Below are 20,273 nucleotides of genomic sequence, written 5' to 3' on the forward strand. Positions count from 1 at the left end.
ATCGAAATGCAACAAATTAGGGCTCCGTCCTAAAATCCCAAGGTTGCTGCTGCCTCAGTGCCAGCCAGCCAGCCAGCCAGCCAGGGGTGACGTGGGAGTGACGCTCGCGGGGAGTAGGTGAAGGAGGGCGACGGCCGGCCAGGCACCGGCAGCCGCCGCTGCATGACACGAGAGGTCGACATGGATGGAAATGGACCCGTCCATATATCTATAAATGTCCCCGTCGCGGTTTGGTGAGGCTTAACCAACCGCGCCGACCGTCCGCGGAGTCAGCTATGACTGGGCCGCGCGACGGCCGACGAGCCAGCGAGTGGCACAGGCTTTTGCCTTTCAGATGTGCCTCTGCCGACGCTTGCAAAACGCTGGCGACACTACAGTAATTCACCACTTACAATTAGCGAAGTCCAATTCGGCCGCGAAAAGCTTCACAAGCCGCGACATGCCAACCAAAAGATTCTAGAAGATTGAAATCCCTAAAAACCCTAGGACTAGAAGGAACATGGGAAATCATTGCATGCCGTAGAAGGCGGTAGTAGTGGCTAGTGCTTGCTGCCCATGCCCCATCAAGCCATCATGAGAGCTGACGAACACACACCCATGAGGGGAAACCGGGAAACAAACCATGAGTAGTAAAACGGGGAAGTTGACGATGAAACACAAGCCTCAGGATTCACTGTCAAGATCGGTACTCCCCTGCACCCCACATCGCTGTCCCGTTAACATCCGACGTGCCCTTGTACAGCGACTAGCAGCAGCTCACCAGCTACCACCACCACCACAACCTGCAGCAAAAGAATAAGCCGTCTCCAAGCTAGCGGCGGCCGCAGCGGGTCGCTTGTCTTGCTGCCAGTCAGATTCTGTGTATTCTGCGGAGTCATTTTCAGAGCTAACGGCTGCCGAGCCATCACCATCACCAAAATGCCTCAAAACTGTAAACTGAGACCAAAGGTTCCTACTCATACACCCCTGTAGAACGACCGGTATATACTTCCTTATCTCTTCTCATTTACGTCAATGGTTGCATCTTACACATGGTTTGTTTTCCATACACGACGTAACAACTTCTCTTAAAAGGTTTCCGTACCAACTTTCCATCGTCGAGTGAACTATAAAATGTCAGAAAGCTCGAAAACGATTCCTCTAAACCGGCACGATTCTGGAACCTCAGAGTATCGTGCACCTGTTGAGGCCAAGAGACGAGAAGATCCTCCTCGCGGAAGGCCACACACGGCCGAGCAGTCCTGGCCTCTCTTCCTCAAAGGCGTACTCTGATTCTCCACTCGGGCTGCCCTTCGTGTCCGCACCTCTATCAGCACTTGTTGCCTCACCAGAGCCTTTCACGTCGCCTGAGTCCTTTCCACCCTTTGATTCTGCTGCACCGACTTCGGATATCTCTCCGGGCTTCTTGTCGAAGAGTCCTTTGAACTGCTTCCTTGCCTTCTTTTCAGCTTCCTGATTTACAAAGGGTCCATCTCATGTCAGCCACACATTTGGAAGGGTCTGGGTTAAGGTTGCTCTATGGCATACCTGTTCCTTTTGCTTAAGTTTAAGAAGGGCAGCTGTAGCTTCTGGTTCTGACGACTTGTCGATAGTAATCATCTAACAAAGAAGCACGATCACCTTAGCACAGTGATGCATGCTGATAATTAGACATGGCACTGAAGTACGGCGTCACTAACCTTCTTAAAATCATTCCTAGCGTCATCAAATTCTCCTAGTAACATGTAGGACATTCCTCTGCGATAAAGAGCTTTCACATGCACAGGATTTGCATCCAGCACCTGCTCAAAGAGTAAACAAAAAAAAGTTTTCCCAATTTAGCTTCAGCATTACGTAGCTTAAGGCAGTGATGCATGTTATGAGAAACAAAACGATCGGCTAACAAATTCATTAACTTATGTTACAATTTGGTGCACCATGTGAAAGCACATATGTGACTGTTACTATCTTCCAGACAAATGCATAATTTTCAACTGAAGAGGGGATTAAGTAAGACTGAACATCATAAACACACTACCAGCAATGTTTTTTATATACTGCACCAAATGAAATTTTTTTGATATACAAAGCAAGGAAATTCTTTACCGCTAAACCCAAATGACTATAAGCAGTATTTGGCAAAGGCAGTTATTTGAAAATACCTACTAATATTCCGAGAAAAACCTACCTTATTGCATGTTTCAATGGATTTTCTGTATTCGCCAATCCTCTGGTAGCAAAAAGCTACATTTAGATGTAGAGAACTCTGCAAGTGTAACAAAAGAGAAGGTGAACAAATCTTCCACTGCTGCTTATTGGAGGATGCGCAAGAAAATGGTCGATTGATCCAAGCATCAAAATGTCATGGTAGGAGTGAAGTTGGAACAGAGTATCATCATACTCTTGAATTGGCAAAGATTTTTCCCTCTTCATCATCATGGGGATGCACGTGGTTATACTCCCTAAGCACCTGCAGCCATAGAGGTAGGAGTGCCAAAGTTAATGAAAAATTTGAAAAGTGTTTAATCTTGTATCAGTCCAAGAGAGAGAACATGTACTCATGAATATTGAACATGTACTAATCGAACAGCATGGAAGACCATTCAGAGACAAAATAATTAAAATCGCTGGAAAGATGTAGGTAACAAGACAAATATCACAAAGAAAAAAAAACATCTTCCTTCAATTATATGACAAATACAACAATTCAATTAGTAACCAGAACAGAATCGAAGTGTAAGAACATAATGTGCCTTCACCCAATATCTATATGACAAACAACAGTAACTCAATTATGATAAACATCAATTTGTGGCATACAAATTCCAGATCCTATGGAGGCCATACCTTATCATATTTTGCCTTCGCAAGTTCGTACTTTCCTTCTTTAAACAGTCTGTTACCCTGAGAAAGGCCTCCCATTTAGAACCAATCAAGCATAGCAAGCACAAGTATTTGACAGCAGATAAACAATTATTGCATATCATGTAAACAAGTACAGGCTGAAATATAGGACTGAAACCACCAACAAAACCAGACCAGTTAATGGACTAACGTAAGCTTCAAGACTTTCTCATGTTCATACTGAACCAATTGAACATATTGAGAAACATTGCGTATTTCCTTTTAGATATCATTCCAAATAAGGACGGGCTATTCAGTTTGTCAAAGTATACACATTTCTGCAAAAATACACGTATGACAAGCTAATGGGATACGAATTGGCAAGCTAAGCATAATTAGTTTAAGTTAGTATACCGTGTTCTTTATTTTGTCTGCCTCATCCATGATTTCTTTGAAGGTCAAGCCAGTCCAATCCTACATTAAATTTGGATTAGTTGTCAGAAGAAAGAAGATTCGATAGTGAAAACTACTGGCACTAGTGAAAGCAAAGGTGGATAAAAAAGGCATGTTACCTTGGGCATTTCGAATCCAAGTAGTTCAATTTCCCACTGAACGGTCGCTCCTTCAGGAACATTTGCTGGCCTGTTGCAGCCATAAGGCATTATTCAGAAAGCTCCATTACAAAAATGGACCCTAATATAAATGGTTGATACAACCTTGGGAACTTATCATATGCAAAATCCGGAGGGCAGGTGACAATAGATTTTTCACCAGGAAGCATTAGTCGAACACACATTTCGAATCCTTCAGGAACCTACAACATGCTTCGTCGATTTGTAAATTTAACAGCAAGATTTTATTCCACTGATCATTGTATAGCATGAGAAAGGTTAATGTGGTATTACTTACCAAGCCTTCTCCAGAACAGAACTCCAATGGCTCACCATCATTATCAACTCGTGTATCATAAAATATTGATTTCGATTCGTCAAGGAGCATACCCTTATAATGCACTCTCAATAAACTATCATGAAGAGGGCAGTCCATTGGAAATTCACCTGACATTTATAAGGAACACAAAGAAGCATCACAAGCAGAACTACATGATATAATCAAAACAAAGAACAGTAACACCATCGAAGGTAAAGTTACATTCCATCTGCAAGGTTTATTTAGTGAAGAACCTGCAGGTTTTATTAAAATATAAGAACAAATAACAAAGCAGTTTGTCTAATTTCACATTACTAATGCTTCCCTTAACCCAAAATTTTGGTTGTTTCTAGCGCTATTACTTGGATTATCAGACACCATTAGTCATCTGATTTTCATCTCATGGAATAATGATACATATAAGTCAATTCGACTTGTTCAATATTGGGAAATCAGTTGTTGACCAGGGATTTCTGGGGTCCATGTTAAGAAAAAAGTTCCATAAGAATCATGTGTGTAGTACAAAGTAGGTAAACCTACAAAATCTCAATTTCAAATTCATCTTTGAAATAGACTAAAAATCAAGTGTTACTGTTAGCGCATGATGAACAATGCTGGATGGACTACTTTTGTTTTGTTTCTTGACATCTAGGATGAATTGACCTCTGATTTTTTTGGCAGGCTTACTTTATGTGTAATACGTAGTGCATACATGACTTTTTACGAACTTTTGAAACACTGCAACATGCTGCATTCACAAAAGGGGATACCAGAACCCTGGATACAAAATCTGATAACAAAATATAAATAACTTAAATGTATTAAAGTCGACAAGTTGATGAATTTTGGGAAGGAAGCAACCATTTGTACTATAATTTTGTTTGTTCTAAAGAACTTATGCAAATGGAAGGTAGTAGGAGACACAAGAAAAATATTTCATCCTCACAAAAAAAAAAGAAATAACATGAAACAGAGTGTTAAGCTTATCTACCTTTTCCATCAACTACACGTCGTTTTATGAGGCGACCATCGCCAAGCATGTCTCTCACCTGTTAATGCATCCAACACACACATTTTAATGCAGTTTAGCATGGAAAGGAGAATGTGAATCTCCATAACAATAGAATATAAGTTATATGTACAAGAAAGATTGTGGTCTTAATCATATAATTCAAATGTATCAGAACTCCTAGAATGCTCTGGTATCTTCCATCAGCATATTTAGATATGAGAACCAGACTAATCTATTATATAGCAGGAACCCTCCATGCCTGACCAGTGAGCACAGCAAATGATTTTTGGAACTCAAATATTGGTCAAGCATATCTGGATATAGAGGTCATAACCCTTTTCCAGTATTGCACCCAGTTTTCTGTTGTTTCAATCTACCCAAAAGTTGTAGTACACTCTTATTCTAAGTCTCAAGAAACATGAGATTAAAAAATTCTTTAGGGAAACACATTTTATTAAATGTAGCTACATAAACATGGAAGAAAGAAAAAAAAAGTTGAGACCTTCAAATAAAACCAATCATAAGAATCTTTAAACAAGACAGCATAACAGTTTCTTAGTGGTTAGTGGATGGCAGGTGATCACCCAAGCTTCAAACACTTTAGGTTGGTGTAGCGATGCAAGCAGGCCAATTTATGACACAATACACTCAATCAGTTCACTGCTAACTTAATTGGTGATCCAAGTTATACACATGGTTAGTAAAGCAAAAAAGCTTAGGATGGGCCAATCATCAGCATGGTTAGTAAAGCAAAAGAGCTTAGGATGGGCCGATGATCAGCATGACTGGGATTGTATCTCTAGTTTGGTGGCCTAGATATACTGATATGTTATAGTGACCTTGATATGAAATTGTCTGCTAAAATTAACGCATTAGGAGGTGAATTGTAGCTCCAGTGACCTTGATCTAGAAACTGTTCAATGGATAATTGACATGGAGCCTTGCCCACTTGTAGCACGCCACAAAATCATTTTCATTGCAGTGTTCTGGTAGACAGGATAATCATCTAGTCAAAAAATCAAAGTATGACCACAATGATGAAATCATCATCAGGTATAGTCTAGGACAATACCTGATATTATAGCAGCCTAGGACAATCATGGGATGTCATCAAAATATAGCAGGCCTTAATATTAATTCTAAATTAATATAAAGATGCATGAGCATAGCAAGGAGATGGCGCACAAAATGAAACTACCAAACAGTTATGACTGTACCTGAACAAACTGAATCAGTTCAACGTCAAAATGAACTTCTTCAAGGCCTTCAAGGTGTGGCATTAGTGAGGCCTTTGTCAAATAGGTACTGCTAACAAAAATAATCGCCTTTTCCTTGCGTGTCATTGTCCCAATGCCCATCTCAAGCCCTTTAGGTACCTAAACTAGAACAGTAACAAAGATATTGCAACAAGCAGTCGTTAGGGGCAAAAAAGGCACTTAAATCAAAATGAAGCATATATGCTTTTAGTGTTAATTAAATAGAATCAGTGTCAAGTTTAGACTTATATTAAGACCAGGAAGCCAGCACTACAGATTGTTGCATTGAATTAACTGCTAGATGTTAAACAGTTCATGTATATGAAAGAAAACAGCCAATCACACATCATCCAATGTGCTACAAGGCTACAAGCAAACTACTGAATTTCTATATCCTTGCAAAGAACTTCAAAAGAGATGATATGACATGTTATCTCCAGTGATCAGTGCTATGTGTTCCCAAAGCTGTAGAATATTTTACAATAGAAGAGTTTGAAATACACTATGTATCTTTATCCTGCTACATGCAACGGAGTTTGAAGAAGCACAAAATATTGATATAACCTATGTTCCTATTACATCCAACAAGATATCACTGACCTCAGATTTACCAATAGTAAAGAAATATGCTTCTTCTTTACTGGGAATAATTTCTTTTCCATCTGCTGTTCTTGCAGTTATCCTGGAATGTTAAACAATATCTTAATTCAGATAATATTCAGGTAGGCAAAAAAATAATACAGTCATAGATTACATGTATTGATGTGCCTTCCATAAACTACTGTAAACAGAAATGGCAGTTGCAGAAGGCAAAGAAGATAAGAATGCAGTCAAAGTACAGGAAGACTGGAATGTAAACTGGTTTGCATCAAATACTTTAATTTCCATAGTGCCCGTACTAGCTAATTGTTGAAGTCAAGGGTATATTGGTCACAAGTAGGGATGCAAGAGGGTACCTGATGGGTCGTTCTAGATCATTTCCTTAGTTAATTTGCATCCCTTTTTTCTTTGAAATCCAGATTAGTTCAATTGAATGAGTTTTTTGTCAACCCAATGATCCAAAGAAACCAAAACTCGCATACCTAGTCACAAGGTCTTAAGAGCATTTTGTACAGGCACGTGCAACAACAAACAGAAGGCATGAATCACCCCCATTCCTTTCCATGCCAGAAATCCACAATATAGGCAATCATGTTGACCATTTCTAATCACAGAGATTAAGTGGCTGACACGAAGAACGAAAACATATCCTATGAATACAGCCAAAGCATAGATGGCTAGACGAGCCTTCTGCAAATAAATAAACGTAGATAGTTTACCGTGCTGTTATTTCATATGGCTCCCTAGGTGTTTCCCATCCCTTGCCTTCATCAATAATCTGCCACATTCAAAGGGAAAAAATTGTTTGTCAAAGAGCTGAAGCATCCAGCCTCACATACTAGACCACTTATTGGGCAAACCCACAAAAAAGGAATCTACAATGGCAGTTAAATAAATAACACTGATAAAGTTTGAAGAAAACAAAGACTAATGTACTCCTTTAGCGGTACTCCAAGCAAACTGGGGGAAAAAAACAGAATTCAGAATCTTTCAAGCTGAATGCAACAATATGAGAAGGCTGTTCACCTTCTTTACAACCCCTAAATCCTCAGCCACAACCTGTCAGAAAATAAGCAGAGTAATCAAAAGTAGCAAATATATATTTTGAATCTCATTAGTTCTTTAAATGTTAGGTTGGACAGCATCCATGAAATCAAGAAATAATCGAGACGGCGACTGAAGGAGAGAAAATGTGTTTCTCAGTTGTGACATAAACCTGACAAACTGTGTTTAAGTGAAACAAGTGTCATAATCAGAGTAAAAACGCTTGTTTGCATGAAACAGTTAACCTCAACAGCTTCCATATTCAATTGAAATCGATTTTATCCAGGAAAAGAGAAAACCAAATCATTAATATTGATAAACAATTTCTTATGTGATATATAGAAATTATAAGTCGTTTTAGGTTTGTCCTAAGTCAAACTTCTTTAGCTTTGACCAAGTTTAAAGAAAAAATGCATAAATATCTAGAACCATCAAACTAATTTCTCTAGGTAGATCATGAAATGTATTTTCATAGTGCATTTATATGATATTGTATAACATATTTTTCTATAAACTTAGTCAAAGTTAGACAAGTTAGAATTAATACAAAGCTGAAAGGACTTATAATTTGGAACAGAGGGAGTACTACTTAGTGGGATATACTGGCCAAAAAAACTATATACAAAGTTAGCAACAAGTGTTGCCATAAAAGAACAATTGGTAGACACAATATTATTTGAGTTATGAAGAGGAAAAATGATATGCCATGTCAACAACCACATTAGGTACCCTGCGATCTTGAGCACTGAGTCTTAACTTATATGACAATATCCCATTTTGTAAGCAAATATTGGATACTATTTTTAAAATCGTACTATGCTGTAGATAAAATTACTACTAGAAAAGGAAACTATTTGCCAGAAGTGCTTTGACATTACTGAAATAACCACCGGTTGAATTCATACTCAAGCAGTCATTTAATGAGACTAACCTTGGCTTTAAAAAAATCCAACATTTCAATCTCAAATTGAAGTTCATCATCTTTTGGAAAGCCATCTGGAGCTGCAACTGGACAATCATCCTCGGCATAGTGAATTTTAGGCTGCATTTTGAACTGAAAAAAGAAAACTGTAAGAGAAAAGGGGAAAGGGAAAAAATGAAAAAAAAACAATTGGTGCTTGCATTGTTATTGACATGTGCATTTTTTATTCGAATAGTTGCATTCTCTCTGAAAATTAGTGTTCTCTTTTTAGAATAAATTGTTTAGTTTAATTAAATGGTTTTAATCTGTTCAAAAGAAATACCATAGCAATTTCACCCTTCAGCATTGTTGGGAAGCCTTCAGCAAAGCCTAGGATCATCTTGCTCTTCCCTAAGACAAACCTGAGAGGGATCCCTTTACCTGTAAATTATAACAATAAAAAAGAAGATGATTTAAATTAGTTATTCAATTGGCTGCTCATATAGATGTGACAAATATTTGGGGTACATAATTCATGTAACAATCAATTGTAAGATACAAATATTATGGAAAAGGCATCTAATCTAATATATTGTTCCAGACTCCATAGGGTATATGGAAGCACAGGACATGTGTTTAGCTAGAAAATTAGGTTTTGTACGGACCTCTGTTTCTCCTTTTCAAAATCGCATACATAGTTGCCAGCATAAAACAGCAATAAGGATGCTTGCAACATAAAATTTAGAATCATAACCATTCAATGAAAACAAATGTAAACCTCTCAGCGACTGAGAAATTGGTAGTTGGGAAATGGAAGCAGGATACCTCAGCTCAGAGCAGAGGGGAAAGCAAACTAGTTAATATGAAAAAAGGATATGGAAGCAACAGCATTATAAGAAATAAGAATTTCTAAATTCAGGGTTATCTCCATGATTCTCTGCAATATATTTGGGTATACATAAGGTGATAATGCAGAAAGATATAGCATCACCTCCATGCTCCCTTCTTGTAGAATTGACAACAATACCATCCATTGTCCGAGTAGTGCAATGAATTATAACCTGCACAATTATTACAGATGAGCAATATTTGACAGCCTAAAATTCCATATGCCTACAATGCAAAAACAGGACTGTCTTAAAACCATTACGAGGGCCAGAAAAAAGTGCAGTCATGAACAATGTAAACTCACTAGTCTTGAATGAAGAAAAAAAGATTATATATAAGCTGTACAAGAAGAATTTCATTTAACCATCAGGCTAAGTTTCGTTATAGCATTTACAGGACACAGTAGGAAATGATAGTTTATGGATGCTCTCGGCATTACCCAAAATAATTACAACAGAAGGGTCATTCCTATTTAAGAATCAACAGCCAATTGCACAAATTGTTGGATGATTTAATCAATCAAGTATAGCTAAAGCTCAAAACGTCTTTGATCATCAACATTACAAGGGAAACTTAAATTACAAAAACAGAAGAGCATAGGGATAATCAAAACGGTGCTCGGCTGCAGATACAAACACACATTCATGTATTGTATTTTCGCAATGGTATCGGGCGACATAGGAAGGGAAGATTGCAGGTGGACACTGTAACCTGATCGCCGTCCGCAGGGGTAGCATCGCCGCTCCCAGACCGTATGAGCCCCTTCATCAAGCTCCCAGGGGTGAGTTTCTCCCTCCTGCAGCACAACACAAACGTCGCGTGATCACAAGCAAGCAGCAGCAGTTAAACCAACGAACGAAAATTTGGAAAACCTGAATTGCAAAATAATACATCCGGGAATAAAAATACAAAATTAAGTTGCGCAATTAGACTTCTGTATGCTTCGGAATCCCAGGGGGCGGACAGGGACTGACCTCTTCTCGGCCGCCTCCTCGGCGGGCGACTTCTTCTTCGCCGGCGGCGGGAGCTCGCCGCCGCCGTCGCCGCCGTCGCCGGCGTCGTGGGCCATGGCCGAAGCTAGCTCCCGGGGGAGGTGCTCGCCGGCCGCTGCCGCCGCGTCGAAACGGTGGGGAGAGGTAGGCCAAGGGTTCGATCTCTTCGCCAATCAAGGGCGCTGCGTGCGAGCGTAACTGCGCATTAATGGCCGGGGCAGGCGGAGCAGTTGCGGTAGCGGCAGCGCCGCTCACCTAGCGAGTCCCTCTGGCTGGAACCGGGTGGATGGTGGTGGAGGTGGACTCGCGCCGGCGCCGGCGGAGAGTCCAACGAAGCTTCGCTTGCTGCTGGCTTGCTTTGACTTGGGTCGTTCGGTCCAGTGGGCCCTGGGCCCTGGCTCCGTGTTCTGCTCATCAGAATGGGCCGTTGGGCCTCCCATTCCAGGCCTATCCCACGCTGGCAGAACGGTGGTTCGCCTGCTTCCTTTCCTTTCTCTGCGGCGGCGCGTCGTCTTCATACAGTCACCACCGGCGCCGCCACCGCGCCTACTCCTTGTGCGCCGGCACCGGGAGGTAGTCAACAAGGCTCGGCAGCGGTACCGTAAAGTAGGTAAGTAATTCAGAGTAATGGTACTGGTATGCAGTATCCTTCCTTTCCTCTATCTTGTCTTCAGTTCGTCTCAAACAACTCTTTCGCCAAGAGAATTGGGCATTGTATTGTTTGGTGCATTTTGATTCTCTTGCATACTTTTAGTAAATTGTTCTCTTATGCATCCGGCTGTTTAATCATGTAGAGGCATCGTGGTGATTCATGGAACTACGGTGGTATGGGGAATATTTGAGCTGCACTTTAGGTGTTCGAGGAAAGGACCAACCGTGTGATAAAACTAAATATCTTTGATAAAAGGCGACTGGTAGCTACCTATTTAGGCATGGGAGAGAGAAAGGAAAACGAATCAGTAATGCATAGTTCCCTGTGATTAGGGTAGCAGTCAATAACACCTTGAGATTTTCATCATGTTTGCATGTCTTGAAGGGATGTGGCAGTTTTTCTTTTATTCTCATTCTGTATGAAAATAAGTATGAAGCTCTTCTAACATCTCTTTCCTAACATTCGCAGCATGGAACCTCTTCATCTCGTGCACGTCAAGATTCTGGCTGCGGACCTTCTGTCCCTAACCGTGCAGCAGACTTCGCTGCCTTCCTTTCTTCGCCGTGGTCGTACGGTTACTCGTGCAGAGCTTGTTGGAATTGTGGTCTCGCGTGACCGCAGGGACAAGTTCCTCCGCTTCTTGATTGATGATGGCACTGGCTGTGTACCGTGTGTCCTATGGTTGAACCACCAATATTTAAATGCGAATGCTTCCTCCGAGCTGTCAGATTCCGATCCTACCGCGGAGATGGCATTGAAAATGTCAGAGGAGGTGCTTCTAGGCACTCTTTTGAGGGTCCGAGGAAAGATTGTCATGTACCGAGGTGCAATCCAGATTGCTGTGAGAGATGTAGTTCTGGAGAAGGACCCTAATGTGGAGGTGTTACATTGGTTACAATGTGTCCGCTTGGCCAAGGAATGCTATGATCTGCCACCACCTTCCGCTCAAGGTGCCATTTGAATGCAATTGATGATGTGTAATATGTACAAATTCATCTCTGTACTTGCTGGAGAACCAATCTCTTCTAACATGATCAAATTGTGCATAATAAGCCTCATTAATGAAATACACATGCTTATGTTGGGTGTGTGGGTTTACTTTTATTGAGTAATTTGCAACTGCTGTTTGCAACTGCATTACAAGGTCTAATGCGGAGGCACCTAGTGGCTAGTGGTAAGATTCTACACTTGGACCAGGCAATATCCATGTGCCCAAAAATGGTTATGTTTTTATCTGTCAGTCGAGAAGGAAAATTTTATTTTAGTTCTCACTTATCCATTTAAGTGGATGTTGACACTGAATGGTACTATATCTACTATCTCATTTCATATTTCGTTCACTTAAATACGCGCTTTGGTGCTCAGTATGGAATATTCGCCTTGCAGGAAAACAGTGGCTCCTGTTCTTAGGCTTGACTCCTTTTCTTCCAAGCCATTATTGCTGCAATGGTAATACAGGTCAAGCTGCACCTAAAAGAATATAACCAGAAACATTATGGCTTCTGAGGAGCTGAGCATTGTTCAAGCCAAGTGTGCAGGAGCATCTAGTGATGTCATCACCTATGGACAGAAAGAAGGATCAACCTGTTGTAATGTGGAACAAGCCGAAATACTGATGCATATTTTTTTTCCCTTGAATTGGCAGGCGAGCTGCCCATCATTAAATTTAGGAGGAACAAAAACCAAAGTGCAAACATGAAGAGACATATTATGACTGATTGGTGAGAGGCAAAACCTTTTGCAGCCTTTTCTTCTGAGGTTTATAATGTTGGCAGTATTACAATTATTGGCATTGGCTGCATCGTTTATTAATTTTTGTGTCTACATGTGGTCCTCAAGGGCCCAAAAACTTAAACAAAACCAAGTCAGATGATCTTGTATCCCCTTTTAGACTTTTATTTACTGTTTTATATTGGAATTCACATTCACTGAATGATATTTGCAATGTTTTGTACTCATTTCTGGAGGCTACTGTATTTAAATGCTGTTTGTTCCAGTAAAAAATATATTCTGATACTATTACAATACCAAAAGTTTATAATTTTGCAAACTAACTAAATGTTGCTGACAGATTTCCTATCGCAATCACCTTTGGCTTTTCCCTTTTTTGGATTGTTTGAAAAAAAAGAAGTGCTATCTTTCCCAGTAAGGACTTGCATGTCTGATTTTTCTGATGGTGACAATCTGTTGCTAGTCAATGTTTATGTTAAAGTTAACTTTAAGAGTGGCTTTTGCTTTTCTGCAGGTTTGGAAACCCCTTGGATCAAACAAAGAAACTAAGGCAATCCGTGCGTCCTCTTTGGACATGTGTTTCTTTGATAAGAAAAATTGTTATTTCCTGTTAGCTATATATTGCTTCTCCTTAAAATTATGGACCTATCTTTACTTATGCAGTTTTCGAGGTGGAGTCTGCTTAAATTTTAGAACCTCCTTGGATTTTTCATAAGTCATGACTCGTAATTTCGACAAGAGCTGCAAAATTGCATGACTGATTTTATCCTCAAAGTATCTGTTGCTCAATTTGAGTTTGGCATTCAGCTCTTATTTTTGTCACAGCTGCAAGAAGAATCCTGCATTGTTCAAAGTATTTTCTATCCTCTCATGGGCAATGAGTTGTTCTTCCTCTAAAGACTACTTTTATCTCAGCTATACCATTGTCTAGGACAACATTCTTTCTTTACTAAAAGGACAACATTCTTGGGTAGCTAGAAGTTACAGTATGTAGTCACAACTTTAAGAAAACTCGTATTCTTTAGAGGTCATTGGATAACTTTTGATTCAGAATGGACCCATTGGGTTTGGAAAGTTGGTGCCTTCTGATGATTCCCACTTGCCTTTTCTCCTCTTCTCTCCTCCTGCTTTATCCATAGAGATCTAAATCTTTTGCATCAGAATCTGCTGAGACACCCAGAGGGAGGCATATCAAAAGAGGAGCTCACTAGTACAATCATTGCTCGCAACATTCTTCAGTCACTTGGTTGATTCCCTGCATAGGCACTTCCCTACGGACTTCCTTTTTAGCATGCCATAGAGACAGCCCATGTTATTGTGTTGCTAGTAAATTGTCCAGTATTCTATATTGTCCCTTTCTAACATATTAATATGCCACTCACATGCATTCGGAAATGTTGATGGGAGATCGCCAGCTGAAACATGTAAGTTGTGCCATCAGGTACACTTAAAAATGAATATTAGGATAATATAATATTTTCGGTTCTCTATATTTATGTTCACATATGTATGCCTGGTCCATGATTTCCCTTGAGGGAATGTGCATGTATAGTATGCTTGAGATGAATGATGTGCTTGGTGTACCATAAACAAGGCCATGTTTGTTTACATTTTGTACGTAATTTCAGGTGTGGAAATAAGCTCCAAAGGGGGACACACTCTCATTACATATGAAGAAATTGCTATTGTTACATTGCACCTAGGGGACTAATAAACTTCCTTGGATCTTATGATCTTTAATTGTTTAGTACTCGGAAAAGTGGGATGCCTGAAAATTAAATCAGAGAGCTGTTCAGGCCTGCAATATGGAATCCACAATATATAACAGTAAGTGCAGATATCTTTGTTCTTTGCTTTCCTTTTATCATCATGTTTAAGATTTAATTGTCTCATTAAAAGTTTTATAAAGATGTTTTACTTTGGCAAAATATGCCTTTTTTCTAGTCCTTCTTTAATTTTTTTTTTCCTTTTGGTTGGTGGAGAGGGTATGCAGCCCCTCTCTTTCTGAATTATGGGATCCACTCTTCTCATTCACCTGTTGTCTTGCCCTTATTCCATATAGACTATATATAGTTGAGAAACTATTTAAGGTAATGAACAGTGAAACATAAATTTATGCTGTTTCTTTCACTCTAATCTTGCTTAAGCTGAAAAGGTGGCATTTGGGGGGAAAAAGAATTGAAAAGGTGTCTGGATAGTCAATACCTGCTTAACTTCAATAGGAAGTATCAACAAAAGATCATCCTTTCAGAACAAATTACAGCTTGTGAATGTGCCAGCCTGCCAGGTGATTGATCCATCATAATTATAGATCAGTATGTTATTTTTCTCCTGTAGAAAAGAGGCCAAGGCTGAAGCCGGATCATGATTAGATTCTGCAAGAACTTAAATGGCTGTAGCAAAGCCATCCACATTGCAACATTCTGCAGCATGCTTGGGTAGTAATTAGTAAAACTGGAAAAAGGAAATAGTAGGCTTCAGACGCAGAGGCCAGCCAAGCAGTAGATACACATTGAAACATGTAAAATTATTCCCTTCTAATATTGTGGCCATGGTGCATGTGACTCCATGCGGTGCAACAGAAGGCCGGTCAGACAACCACTGGAGAGTGGCGACCTCAGCTACTCAGCTGTGTATGTGTGAATGTGTGTTGGAAGCTTCATGCTCATGAGCCTGGCGTCAACTCACGTGTGCAGTGCACGAGCTTGGACTGATGCCTGGTGGGCTGCTCCCAGCAGCGCCCATATGTAGGCAGAAATAATTAGTGAGGCTGCAGTGGCGCATGCATGCGCTTGTTCTGCTGCTCAGGCTCAGCTGTGCGCCTCTGTATTTCTGTCTCTGCATACCTGGAACTGGAAGTCAGATAGTTGACGTCCCACAAGCTTTTATGATAATGCGTGATATCTGTATTACGGTACATAGACACTTGTATTCATGACGATGGAAAAAGGGTGGTTATTTGGATGAAAAACAGTAATATTCTAAAGTTAATATGCATCGATGTGGTATAAGTATCAGTTTAAGATTTAATGAGTAGATTTTATTTTTACTACTGCCTTGCCTTTGAGTGCTTTCTTCTCTAATCTATAACTTGTAATTCTTTCTAAATGTTGACTTGCAGGCTTGTAGCAGCCTTCAAAGACATGGTAGTGTCTGCCTTCCATTAGTCGGGCTACAGGTTCCCCTGGTGAGCAACTTACAGTTAGTTGTCATTTGCTAATCCCTTCTAACGCAGTATTTGCTAACTTAGGCTTCTAGCATATTCAGTAAATGTTACTCATCCTTGAACTTTGTCTCCCTTATTTTGCTTAGATGGATATTTTTCTCGGGGCTACTAGGTTTGTCTTTTAAATCAACATTCCTCACTAGATCAAACCGATATATATGTGTGTGGTCCAAGTCTTCAAGAAGTGTTATGGCCTTGTTTACTGGATAAGTTGATGTATGGAGCCCCAGTATTGTACTAATATAAGATGATAGTGCATCTGCCTGTGCTCTCGTGCTGAGATGAATGAGGTGGCTGCAGTGTGGCAGCACTATTGGTGATTTGGTTCATCTGCACATAAGATGATGCCCTTTGTTTATTAATGCAGAAACATCTAAATCTAGTGCTCAGAGCCATTCCTGTCTCTCTCTATTCTACCGCAGCAGCAGTGCAGCACCATGGCAGCATGAGAGAGAGGTCATGCACATGTGACATGTGGGGTGTGTAAGAGTTTGGAAAAAGAGTGGTGGTGGTAAATTCACATCTTTACACCTCCTTTATGAGCACTGACTTTAATCAGGTCTCCCTTAATGCTCTGCACCCTGACCCACGTCCCTCACTAAGAGGAAATGTTCTCTGAAAAGTTCCCCTCGGCTGGCCAGGCACCTTTCCTCTGCTTTTTCTATTTTTTTTAGTTTTCTGCATGAAAACTTTAAAGTTCTCGGTACGATGCGATGAATTTATAAGGAATCATGTGAGAGTAAATATTTCTGCAATATACATGTCATATTTAACAAGAGCTCTTCTATCTCATTAGAGGGGTTTTTTTTTTGCGAGAGATCTAGAATTTTTCTTTCCTAATAGGAGTATAGGACGCCTCTATGATAAGGAGAAATGGTACATTTTCCTCCCTACTTGCATTTATTTCCTTTTCAGGTTAGATGTAGAGTAAGGTTGCGGGTAGTAAATGATAAAACGGATCTCTATTTAATCAGGTACATCCAACTCCATGAGCTGAGGTTGCAGGCAGTACCATACAAGAGTGGCAATTGTGCTAGAATCAAACAGTACTTGCAGCTCTTCTCGATGCAGCAAGGGAACATGCATAAACAGTAGTCTATATTCACGTGAGCTCAATTCTTGGTCTAACTAGCTAGTTTCATACTGTAGTTGCATAGGGCCTTCCTTCCATCTTTTTCATTTTAATAATCATAAATGGCTTTGTGGCATATATCATTGTTCCAAAAATGGCCAGTAACCATTTAAAGCCAGGTCAGGCCCAAAATTTTGAATCGCCCGTCCAGCATTTTAAAAAAAGTGGCATGGTAAAACCCTCTGGTTGAACCACTTGTCTCCTTTGTTCAAAGCCTTATTCTATCTGTTTCTAGTTTATACTTTATACCTTACTTCAAATGGCCAAAACAAAATAATTTCGATTTTTTGAAAATTCAGAAAGACAGTAAAGCAGCAGTTCCCCCATGCCAAAGTGGCTGCCTAGCCGGGTTGTACCAAAGTTGCATGAAGCAAAAAAGAAAGCTCAGACGATGTGATGTATACATTAACCTATTCCAGCAGAAAAAATCTGATACACAAAATAATTGAGCTCAAGGATCTCAAGGGAACCAACGAAAACTGTCAGATATTCTTGTACAAATGGCTTGGTCTTTTGTAGTATGGCATGCATGATGCCATCAGCTTATTGTTTTGGCCTCATCCATATGCATATAAGAACAAAGTATGCTCTCACTTTTATCCAATATGTAATGTGATGATCCACATCTCATCATTTCTCTCTTTTGTTTTCTTGGGGTGTTTATATGATGCAGCCAGTCAAAGGTAGATCTGGACCTGCCCAGTCGCCGCAAATGCAGTGGGCCACATGTGGGGTGGGGAAAGGTCATGTGATGTACCCATAAAATGTCTCTGCAAGCACATCATGGACGCAGCTTTGTCATATGTGGAACGGAATCTTCCAAGATATTCAAATTCTACAGCCAATTACCACACCACACGAATGCAATCCGTTTGATTATCACAAATAAATGCTTGTACGTTAAATCTGCCTCCACTCTCCCAGTGGGTTATGGCTTATGACTTTTTCTGATGCTTAGGTGCTAAAGTTGATTGAAAGCTAGTGAGGTATAGTAGATAATGCAGGGATGTTTGTCATTCACACCTGGACTGGTGCCTCTGCATTAGTTATTTGCAGGATAATGTGGTATTTGCGATGCATCGCCATGGTCCAGGCCTGCCCTGAGTTTGATACGTGCTCAGTGTACAGGGGTAGCATATCCCGGCTTGCTTTTGGGCTAACTTGACTGAGACAAACTGATGCTTTCCAAACATCAGAGAAAGGAATGGGGAAAGGGATAGAGGAGGGGCTTCAATTTCAGTCACTGCACACCAGAAGTCCAGAACCCTTGCTGCATCTCCTTTGAACAAAGGTAAATATCCACATATAATGGACAGCGCCCACCTTTTGGGTTCAGCTATGGATTTCTCTGTAAGTCCATCTGGTTTTTTGTCTTTCCATGTTTTTCTGTTTCTAATGTTTCGTGGCATCTCCTTTTATGGAGAGAACCTGGCCTTGGTAAATCATGGTCAATCTATATCTTTGCAAACCTTCTTCCAGTCTCCAAATTCCAAGAAGGAATTAAGAAAATTCAACAACTTCCAAAGAATACGGAAACTTTTTTCATCAAAAAGTTGGGTGTGGGATTTGGTTTGTTCTTTTATAGGTGGATCTGAATTAATGGAAACAATTACAGCAGGTAGCACATCCATGCATGCAGTATTGCAGTCCAATGGATGGGAAGAGCAGTAGGAAATTGATGCTGCATCAGAAGGAACCCATCAGTCGTATATAGTTTTGTATACTCTACTCCTATGATTATCCCTCTCACTTCTAATTCCTATGTGTTTGCATAGAAGTCACGGGTACGCCTTGAAACTAGAAAAAAAAGGTTTGCAGTATCCTTGTTCCTTTCTCTGCAAACAAAACAAGATACCTCTACAAGAGAAACTATATATCTAGAAGGTGATGAGGCTGCGAAGAACACAGTAATTTGGGCACTAAATGCCATAGGGATATATACCAGTCAGGACTCTTGGGTAAGTACAGCACACACTACACAACATATAATAAGCTCATCTTCTCTGGGGAAAAAAGAGAGGAAATTTATAGATCATCTCTGAATTTGATGAATCCAGAACCTATTCATGCATGCATTTATCCCCTCTTTTCTGTAAAGTGTACTTTCTCCTGACCTTACATGCAAGCCAGTGTGCTATCACGTCAAATTATAGTGCTTGTAAATGTTGAATTCTGTATTCATGAAGGTGCCTTTTGTTTCTATATTTAAGATGAAAAGGTTGTAGAAATAGGGATTCCTAATTGTTAAAACCTATCTTACTTTAGTTAGCTGCAGTTATGTGTCTTCACACAATTTGTACTATCTGGTGAGCTACTATATATATGTTCATGACAACTAATTTGTTTGATGCTGCCAAAAAGTATTATTAATTCATATATGGATTGGTATATATCATGGTATGATATAATTAAGAAAGGATCATTGCAATTAAGAAAGGATCATTACCGGGCGGGGCAATTTATATCCAAAATACCTATATTTTTTAATTATTAAGTAGAACCGAGCAACAACTCGTTTGTAGAGTTTCCTGTCGAAGAGCTAGGCCGGCCAACCACTCGGGCTTGAACCTGCTCATCACAAAACATTGTTAGTGCCCTTCTTTAAGACAAATCCAGCAGATGTCATCATCTCATGGTCGAGTTTTTTTTTATGGACAGTAAGTGCAATCTGAGATTTTGGATATTCCTGTAACAAGTTTTAGGTTTAGGGGAAAAAAACCATATATAGAAACCTATATTTTGTTTGGTCTCTGTGAAAATTGCTTCAGTTGGAATGCAAAAGTTCCTTAGGATTGCTCAGCGTGAGCTAAATGTCTGATTCACACTATGGTGTTTTGTGTTTAAGCTGTAGAGCTATTTCGCTCATGACTCTTGGGGGCATCTCAAAAAAAAATCCTCCTCGAGACTAAGGTGTATCTTCTATATTTGCATCTTCTTTTATTTGGAGTCGTAGGTGATTGTTATGCACTCCCTTGGCTAGCTTAGGCCATGTTTAGTTCACTCCAAAATCCCAACTTTGGTACTATGCAAAAAGAAGATTCTCCATCACATCAAATTTGCGGTACATGCATGGAGTACTGAATGTA

At 40.0% G+C, this 20,273-nt stretch overlaps 2 protein-coding genes across 6 annotated transcripts; one reads left to right on the forward strand and one right to left on the reverse strand.

Moving 5' to 3' along the window:
- Positions 1-967: 967 nt before the first annotated feature.
- LOC101755406 (peptidyl-prolyl cis-trans isomerase PASTICCINO1) lies at positions 968-10,775 on the reverse strand. Its single transcript, XM_004984222.4, has 20 exons — positions 10,429-10,775; positions 10,166-10,250; positions 9,558-9,627; positions 8,910-9,007; positions 8,597-8,719; positions 7,648-7,680; positions 7,341-7,399; positions 6,622-6,703; positions 5,983-6,141; positions 4,745-4,802; positions 3,733-3,881; positions 3,540-3,637; positions 3,396-3,465; positions 3,238-3,297; positions 2,827-2,883; positions 2,381-2,449; positions 2,168-2,245; positions 1,680-1,781; positions 1,528-1,599; positions 968-1,452 (listed from the first exon to the last, which is right to left on the reverse strand). The coding sequence occupies exons 1-20, from the start codon at positions 10,521-10,523 to the stop codon at positions 1,165-1,167; spliced, it is 1,905 nt and encodes a 634-aa protein (XP_004984279.1). The 5' UTR covers positions 10,524-10,775; the 3' UTR covers positions 968-1,164.
- A 137-nt stretch (positions 10,776-10,912) lies between these two features.
- Positions 10,913-18,498, forward strand: LOC101756218 (CST complex subunit STN1). 5 transcript variants are annotated; one of them, XM_022823134.1, is made up of 7 exons: positions 10,913-11,056; positions 11,567-12,048; positions 12,485-12,819; positions 13,170-13,243; positions 13,344-14,656; positions 15,951-16,016; positions 16,142-16,444. In XM_022823134.1, the coding sequence occupies exons 2-3, from the start codon at positions 11,568-11,570 to the stop codon at positions 12,580-12,582; spliced, it is 579 nt and encodes a 192-aa protein (XP_022678869.1). In that variant the 5' UTR covers positions 10,913-11,056; position 11,567; the 3' UTR covers positions 12,583-12,819; positions 13,170-13,243; positions 13,344-14,656; positions 15,951-16,016; positions 16,142-16,444. The 5 variants fall into 5 exon arrangements, with proteins under 5 accessions (XP_022678869.1, XP_022678871.1, XP_022678870.1 ...); XM_022823136.1 differs by lacking the exon at positions 13,170-13,243 and having other exon boundaries at positions 13,344-13,386; positions 14,458-14,656; XM_022823135.1 differs by lacking the exons at positions 13,170-13,243; positions 16,142-16,444 and adding an exon at positions 17,861-18,498.
- Positions 18,499-20,273: the final 1,775 nt, after the last annotated feature.

The sequence above is a fragment of the Setaria italica genome, chromosome IX (assembly GCF_000263155.2).
Source record: "Setaria italica strain Yugu1 chromosome IX, Setaria_italica_v2.0, whole genome shotgun sequence".
Taxonomy (NCBI): domain Eukaryota; kingdom Viridiplantae; phylum Streptophyta; class Magnoliopsida; order Poales; family Poaceae; genus Setaria; species Setaria italica.

Excerpts from the sequence above, each read along its gene's own strand:
- LOC101755406 (XM_004984222.4), bottom strand. The coding sequence starts at position 10,523 with ATGGCCCACGACGCCGGCGACGGCGGCGACGGCGGCGGCGAGCTCCCG. Across the intron at positions 3,882-4,744 it reads ACGTGTAGTTGATGGAAAAG|GTGAATTTCCAATGGACTGC; the intron begins GTAGATAAGCTT and ends TATAAATGTCAG. Across the intron at positions 1,782-2,167 it reads CCATTGAAACATGCAATAAG|GTGCTGGATGCAAATCCTGT; the intron begins GTAGGTTTTTCT and ends CTCTTTGAGCAG.
- LOC101756218 (XM_022823135.1), top strand. The coding sequence starts at position 11,568 with ATGGAACCTCTTCATCTCGTGCACGTCAAGATTCTGGCTGCGGACCTT. Across the intron at positions 12,049-12,484 it reads GCCACCACCTTCCGCTCAAG|GAAAACAGTGGCTCCTGTTC; the intron begins GTGCCATTTGAA and ends TTCGCCTTGCAG.